Here is an 8,610-nt window from a genome sequence, read left to right as displayed (position 1 = left end):
TGATCTTGGCTCACTGCAGCCTCCGCCTCCCTGGTTCAAGCAATTCTCCTACCTCAGTCTCCCTAATAGCTGGGATTACAGGCACACACCATCACGCCTGGCTAATTTTTGTATTTTTAGTAGAGACAGGGTTTCACCATGTTGGCCAGGCTGGTCTCGAACTCCTGACCTTAGGAGATCTGCCTGCCTCGGCTTCCCAAAGTGCTGGGATTACAGGCATGAGCCACCACGCCCGGCCTCCACTACAGTTTTATGAGTAATATTAGCCAATGCAAATGGGTAAGAGAAAACAATTAGAAGGATAGGATGGAAAGAGAATTAAAACTATGTCCATTTGAAGATTATGCCTGGAAAAAGATTATACCTGGAAAAAGACAATATACCTGAAAATTTTCAGAGAATTAATTATAAAATAAACTGAACAAACAAGAATTTAACAAGAAGCAGAGTATAAAAGTAATGTGCAAAATCAATAGGCTTCAGATACATAAATAAGGCTAACTAGGAGAAAAAATGGAAGAGAACACCCCATTTAGAATGGCAACAACAACAAAGTACTTAGGAATATATATGCGAAATGTGAAAAATCTACGTGAAGAAAATGACGAAACTATCAGAAAAAATAAAAATGTACTTGAGCAAATAGGCATCCCTTTTTCTTGGATAGAATGTTTCATCATCATCAAGATATCAGTTCTCCTTAATTTATAAATGTGATACAATCTCAATAAAAAAATAGAGCCAAGATTTTTTTTTTTTTTTTAAAGAAGAGAAGAGGAGACTTTATTTCTTAGGGTTACAGCCTCAAGGCAGATGCTTTTCCTGGAATTAGAAAAGTTGAAACTAAAGTTTCAGCTCAAGTCAGTTTGTCAACTCAGAACTGTAACTTAAAGGAGAAAGCATGCTTGTGTCCCTCTAATATATGAACTCACTACCTTATAATCCTATTGAGACAGTCCTACTTACCTTTAGCCCATTTGCTGCCATATGGAATGAAGACTTAGGGTTGCCAAATCATCCAGTTTCCAAAAGAAGCTGAACATCTCAATTTGCAAGTGATATTTTACAGTCTGAATATATTTGCAACTAATTTAAATGAAAAATAAAATACATTTTGGGAAAAATAAAATACATCTTGCAGATCATATCTACTTCACAGGCTGTTTTTGACCTTTCAGGGATTGGTAAACTTTTTCTGGAAAGGGTCAAATAGCAAATATTTTAGGCTTTGTAGGCCACTACCAGTCTCTGTCCCATATTCCTGTTTATTTTTATATCATTAAAAAATGTAAAAAGACTGTAAAAAATAGACCTTGGGTTATCGCTCAGTGTGGTAATTTACTAATCTTGGTTAACAGAAACCATTAGCCTTGAGATTCGACAATGAGTACCTTGGAAGGAGACAGCCAGCCACTTCCATCTCTGACCTCTATCTCTCATAATTTTTTTTTTGGAGTCTCACTTTGCCACCCAGGCTGTAGTACAATGGCATGACCTTGGCTCACTGCAACCTCTGCCTCCTGGGTTCAAGGATTCTCCTGACTCAGCCTCCTGAGTAGCTGGGATTACAGGCACCCACCACTACACCCAACTAATTTTTGTATTTTTAGTGGAGATGGGGTTTCATCATGTTGGCCAGGCTGGTCTTGAACTCCTGACCTCAGGTGATTCACCTGCCTTGACCTCCCAAAGTGCTGGAATTACAGGCGTGAGCCACCGCGCCCAGCCTTCCCTCACAATTTTTTTTTAAACTTATGCTGGGATAAGTATAACATATAGATTCGCTGCAGTGGGTCATTTTGTAATGCAGTGCTTTTTCTTTCTGGCAAATAAATGATATCCAGAAGCATATCCTGAAAGAGAGTTTATGCATAATATTGCGATGTCATCCCACCATCTGTCACGTTTTAACTGCTCTTACAGATGATTACCATATCAACTGAAAAATGTTTTCTAGATACTTTTTTTTTTTTTTTTTTTTTTGAGACGGAGTCTTGCTCTGTCACCCAGGCTGATACTTTACTTCAGTCATGGCACTCAAAAACCAGTATTATCAGATTTAAAATTTAGACTTTTCTGCTCAAGAATTATCAGGGTGGTTCTTGCTTCTTGGCTGGCAGCTATACTCATTTCCTTTTCTAACCCTTTAAAGAGAATCATGTTTCTGTTTTTCTTTAGAGACAGGGTCTCATTCTATTGCCCAGGTTGGAGTACAGTGGTGCAATCACAGCTCACTGTGGCCTCAAACTCCTGGGCTCAGGTGATGCTCCTCCCTCAGCCTCCTATTAGCTGGGACCACAAGTGTGTGCCACCACAACTGGCTATTTTTTTTTTTCATAGAGAGGGGGTCTTGCTATGTTGCCCAGGCTGGTCTGGAACTCCTGGCTTCAAGTGATCCTCCCACCTGGCCCGCACAAAGCACTGGGAATTATAGGTGTGAGCCACTGTGCATGTCTGAAAATCAGGTTTGATAAAGTAAAGAACAATAGCATATATTTCTGAGACAGGCCAAGAACTGTATAATCCCATTAGACCAATGATGTGGCAAACATCAGGAGAAAAGTCTTACCCAATTCATCCTTACAGAGTGCTTTAGTCCTGGTCTAACCTCAGAACAGACATTTCACGGATTTGATCTGGCCTTGGACAATTGTGAAACTTACCAGGAGACTGTAAAAATTTTTTTTAGAATTCCTTAAAAATAGGACAGATATTAGTTGAGATAAAAAAAAAAAGTAAAAGAGGTTGATAAGATGCCCTTTAAACTTCACAATTTATTGAAAAGATACTGGGATTATCATTTATAGCATGATTTACTGAATGAAGTTTGGTCTTGGATAACTTGTAATATGATTCTAGGTCTACCCAAGTTGTCCTAAATCTTCAAATCAGTAACAAAACCAACCCAAGACTAAGGATTACCTTGAGGTTAGCTAGATTCATGCTCCTGGGCTGCTGCTTTTTCTCTTTTCTTAAGAGACAGGGTCTCACTATGCTGTCCTGGCTGGCCTCGATCTTCTGGGTTCAAGCAATCCTCTCACCTCTACCTCCTCCGTACCTGGGTGATATGGTTTTGTTGTGTCCCCACCCAAACCTCATCATGAATTGTAGTTCCCATAATCCCCACATGTCGTGAGAGGGACCCAGTGAAAGGTAATTGAATCATGGGTCAGTTACCCCATGCTGCTGTTCTCGGGATAGTGGGTGAGTTCTCACAAGATCTGATGGTTTTCCCCGCTTTTGCTTGGCACTTCTCCTTGCTGCTGTCATGTGAAGGACATGTTTGCTTCCCCTTCTGCCATGATTGTAAGTTTCCTGAGACCTCCCCTACCATGCTGAACTGTGAGTCAATTAAACTTCTTTCCTTTATAAATTACCCAGACTGGGGTGTGTCTTTATTAGCAGCATGAGAACGGACTAATACACTGGGACTACTGGCATAGGCTACCATGCCTGGCTTCCTGCCTACTTAATTAGTATCTCAAACTTCAGGAGAGAACAAACTCAAAAACAGCTCTTAAAGATTAACAACAGTGATGGACAGGAGCAGGTAAGTCAACTGTTTAACAGAGAGCCAGTGGTTAAACACAGCCAGCATTAAAGATGAAGTTATATAAAGAATGATGAACTGTATATAAAAAACAAAGACACCAAATACTGAAGCATGATCACTCCCTAAGTACTTCACTACATTTTACTGTTCCCTGGGCTGTTGAGATTTATTATCTACTGCATCTGTATGGTGGAGATACTATGTAACGGTGTGCTGCTGAGCATCTCTTCCCCTTCTCTACTGGTATCGCATTGGTAACCTATGCTGGCAGTACTTACACCACGCAAGTAGGCAAACACTGTAAGTCACCTTCCCTCTTCCAGACCGCCAGCTATTAAACACTTAGCACACTGCTGGCTAAAGAAGATGCTAAGCCTCTGGTTAGCTCATGTATAGACCCCCATCTCACTCACTCTTGTGCTAGCCCTATAGAGAACTAAATTCTTAAGTTACCTAAATATTAAACAGCATCTTTTAGAGATCATTAGAAATGGTTTCCTTTTTGAACACACATACCTCCTTTCTAAACAAGTATCTTTTATAATAATAGCAAATTGGGCCTGAGAAGTTTTGGAATTCCCACAATTAGTTTTAGAAAAATTGGTTCTTTTTATTTTTTGTCCTCTGTCTCTCACATCAAATACTTTCTCTTGTCAGAAGAGCTGTTGCCTAAGGCAACGTAAACTGGCCTCATGAACAAAGATAGACCAATTTGCTCCCCACCAACCTCCAGGAAGTGATTAAGTAGGCCCAGAGCAACTCCATGCGATACAAAGGCCAGATTCATTAACAAATGGTTTGGATGCCATTTGGGTCATTTCAGACATATGGAGTATTTCACTTGAGTTACTTAAATCAAAATTGGACAATGTAAAAAAACTAAGCATGTGTGTAAAGGGCATTACATACGTTTTGATTTTATTTCTTTAGATGTGGAGTGCCTGCAAATTATCTAAATAGCCAGGCTGAACTGGAAAAAGATATATACATGGGATATATCATTTTTAACCTACTTTTTTAGATAGCTGAAAAATAACCCTAAAATTTTATATACTTGGTGATGTGTGCTATACAAACACAACTACAGTCATGTATTGTTTAACAACAGTGTCAAGAACAGACTACATATATGATGGTGGTCCCATGAGATTATAATGGAACTGAAAAATTCCTACCACCTAGTGACATCGTAGCTATAGCAATGTCTTAGTGCAACACATTATTCATGTGTTTGTGGTGATGATGGTGTAAACAAACCTACTGCACTGCCAGCTGAATAAAAGTGTGGCAATACAAGTATATATAGTACATAATACTTGACAATGATAATGACGATGTTACCGGTTTATGTATTTTCCATGTTTTTAATGTTAGAGTGTACTCCTTTTACTTATTAAAAAGGTTGGCCGAGTGCAGGGGCTCATGCCTGTAATCCCAGCATTTTGGGAGGCCAACGGGGGCGGATCATCTGAGGTCAGGAATTTGAGACCAGCCTGACCAACATGGAGAAACCCCATCTCTACTAAAAATACAAAATTAGCCAGGTGTGGTGGTGCATGCCTGTAATCCCAGCTACTCAGGAGGCTGAGGCAGGAGAATCGTTTGAACCCAGTAGTTGGAGGTTGCAGTGAGCTGAGATCATGCCATTGTACTCCAGCCTGGGTGACAGAGCAAAGCTCCATCTCAAAAGAAACAGAAACAAAAACAAAAATAAAACAAAAAGCTCACTGTCAAACAGGCCCAGGCAGGTCCTTTGGGAAGTTTTCCAGAACTGTTTCCACAGAAGATGACAGCTCCCTGCACGTTATTGCCCCTGAAGACCTTCCTGTGGGACAGAATGTGGAGGTGGAAACAGTGATATTGGTGATCCTGACCCTGTGTAGGTCTAGGCTAATGTGTTTGCCTTGGTTTTTAACAAAAAGTTTTTAATTTTTTCTTTTGAGTCACAATTTCACTCTGTCATTCAGGCTGGAGTCAGTGGCATGATCTCAGCTCAGTGCAACCTGACTTCCAGGATCAAGTGATCCTTCCACTTCAGCCTTCCGAATAGCTGGGACTACAGGTACGTACCATCACACTCAGCTAATTTTTCTATTTCTTTGTATAGGCAGGGTTTCATCACTTTGCCCAGGTTGGTTTCGAACTCCTGGGCTCAAGTGATCCGCCTGCCTCAGCCTCCCAAAGTGTTGGGATTACAAGTGTAAGCCACCACATGCAGACAAATTTTTTTTTTTTGAGCTTCGCTCTTGTTGCCGACTGGAGGGCAGTGGCGCGATCTGGGCCCACTGCAACCTCCATATCCCAAGTTCAAGTGATTCTCTTGCCTCAGCCTTCCTGAGTAGCTGGAATTATAGGCCCCCGCCACCATGCCTGGCTAATTTTGTCTTTTTTTTTTTTTTTTTTTTTTTTTTAAGTAGAGACAGGGTTTCATCATGTTGGTCAGGCTGGTCTCGAATCCCTGACCTCAGGTGATCCACCTGCCTTGGCCTCCCAAAGTGTTGGGATTACAGGCATGAGCCACCACGCCCGGCCTCAAAAAATTTTTAAATATTTATTATTTTTAATATTTAATATTTTTAATATTAATACAATTTTTGTACAGCTGTACGTTTTAAACTAAATGCTTCACAAGAGCCAAAATGTTTAAACAACTTAAATTTATAAAGTAAAAAATTATAGTAAGCTAAGGTTATTACAGGAAAATTTTTTTTATAAATTTAGTGTAGCCCAAGTGTACAGTGTTTACAAAGTCTAGAGTAGTGTGTAGTCATGTCCTAGGCCTTCACATTCACCCACCACTCACTCACTCAGAGCAACTTCTGTTTTTTTTTTTTTTTTTTTTTTTTGCTTGAGATGGAGTCTCACTCTGTCGCCCAGGCTGGAGTGCAGTTGTGCGATCTAGGTTCACTGCAACCTCTGCCTCCTGGGTTCAAGCGATTCTCCTGCCTCACCCTCTTGAGTAGCTGGGCCTACCGGCACATACCACCACGGCTAATTTTTGTATTTTCTTTTTTAGGAGATGGGGTTTCACCATGTTGGCCAGGATGGTCTCGATTTCTTGACCTTGTGATCTGCCTTTCTTGGCCTCCCAAAGTGCTGGGATTACAGGCGTGAGTCACTGCACCTTGCCACACAGAGCAACTTCTTGTCCTGCAAGCTCCATTTATGGTAAGTGCCCTTGACAGGTGTGCCATTTTTATCTTTTATACTTTTTTTTTTTTTTTGAGACAGAATCTCGCTCTGTTGCCCAGGCTGGAGTGCAGTGACGCAATCTCAGCTTACTGCAACCTCCGCCTCCTGGGTTCAAGCAATGCTTGTGCCTCAGCTTACCTGAGTAGCTGGGACTACAGGCGTGCATCACCACACCCGGCTAATTTATTTTTAGTAGAGACAGGGTTTTGCTATGCTGGCCTGGCTGGTCTCGAAGTTTTGACCTCAGATCATCCACCTGCCTTGGCCTCCCAAAGTGCTGGGATTACAGGAGTTAGCCACTGCGCATGGTCCTATACTGTGTTTTTACTATATTTTTCCTATGTTTAGATATGCAAATACTTACCATTGTGTTACAATTGCCTACAGTCTCTAGTACCATAATATGCTGTATAGGTTTGTAGCCTAGGAGCAATATCCCCATTGATAAGTAACATATCCCCATTGATAAGTAACACATGACTGTATATCATCTTATAAAAAGTGCATAAATCAGGACAAATGACCCTGCACTTGTTCCTTCCAGTAGAAAGGTATCAAAAACTCAAAAGAAAAAAGGAGTTTTCATGTCTGAGGCATTACTACTTAACTACATTTGAGGAATACCAACTTTCTGTATTTTTTTCTGTGGGAAATTTGCAAAGATAATGCAGAATACTGAGTTCGGTCACTGTTGGGAAATAGGAGAGCAGCCATTAGGATTTTAAAGGTTATTTCCAAGCATTTAGGTGTGTGTATATGTATGCTGGATCCTTCAAATACATTTTTTTTTTTTTTTTTTTGAGACACAGCCTTGCTCTGTTGCCCAGGCTAAAGTGCAGTGGCGCAATCTCAGCTCACTGTGACCTCCGCCTCCTGGGTTCCAGCAATTCTCCTGCCTCAGTCTCCTAAGTAGTTGGAATTACTTTTTGTATTTTTAAGAGAGGGGGGTTTTGCCATGTTGGCCAGGCTGGTCTTGAACTCCTGAGCTCAAGTGACCTGCCTGCCTCAGCTTCCCAAAGCGCTGGGATTACAGGTGTGAGCTACCACGCCCTGTCCAAATACACCCTTAATAGTTAATATTAATATTTAAACAAAACTAAAGCATTATCATGTCATGGTTTTGATCTTTAAAAAAAAATCATTTGTTATCTGCCTGGACTGAGATGGATGGCTTTATTTGTATTGTCCTACTCTGATGAGCACTGGGGCGATATGGTTATCATCCTGCTTTTGATCTACAAAAAGGGGTGAAGAACATCTGCATTTTACACTTTATTTAACATTAATAAAATGATAAATACAGTTACAGGCAAATGACAATTCAGTACACTTAGTTAAATAGTTTAAAATTTACATATTCACAAACTTGTAGATCCTTCACCACCATGGAATATTTTAGTCTATGTAGTCAAAGTCTTCTGGAATTCCAAAAGTTTTATCAATTTTATTTTCTTCAAACCCAAATTTTCTTTTGGCCCAAGATTTTATTGCAAATATGTTATCTATAAAGAAAATTGAGAAATAATTTTGAGAAAAACATAATCATAAAACATTTCAAGTACAATTATCTTCATTGTTCTTTTACTTCCTTCTATTAACTTTCAGATACATCAAAATAAGGAGTTTTCTGTATTTTTAAGAGTAATGGCAACTAATTAAAAAGTATTTAAGGTCAGGTAGCTCATGTGGTAGCTCATGCCTATAATCCCAGCACTTTGGGAGGCCGAGGCAGGCGGATCATGAGGTCAGAAGTTTGAGACCAGCCTGGCCAAGATGGTGAAACCCCGTCTCTACTAAAAATACAAAAATTAGCTGGGCGTGGTTGGTGGCGGGCACCTGTAATCACAGCTACTCGGGAGGCTGAG

General features: G+C 40.3%; 1 protein-coding gene across 3 annotated transcripts in view; it reads right to left on the bottom strand.

The window, feature by feature from the left end:
* Window positions 1-8,004: 8,004 nt before the first annotated feature.
* The window catches only part of MND1 (meiotic nuclear divisions 1), a 73,177-nt gene continuing 72,571 nt past the window's right edge, over window positions 8,005-8,610 (bottom strand). For 2 of the 3 annotated variants that reach the window (XM_078001601.1, XM_015139353.3), the window contains one exon: window positions 8,005-8,247. Coding sequence is in view for 2 of the 3 variants with exons in the window: in XM_015139353.3 (XP_014994839.1) it covers window positions 8,141-8,247 (107 nt within the window). In the remaining variant the exon portion in view is untranslated. 3 annotated transcript variants of the gene reach the window in all.

Source organism: Macaca mulatta, chromosome 5 (assembly GCF_049350105.2).
Source record: "Macaca mulatta isolate MMU2019108-1 chromosome 5, T2T-MMU8v2.0, whole genome shotgun sequence".
NCBI classification, from domain to species: Eukaryota; Metazoa; Chordata; class Mammalia; order Primates; family Cercopithecidae; genus Macaca; species Macaca mulatta.
The sequence above is the reverse complement of the archived record's forward strand: the minus strand, read 5'-3'. Positions and strand labels throughout refer to the sequence as shown.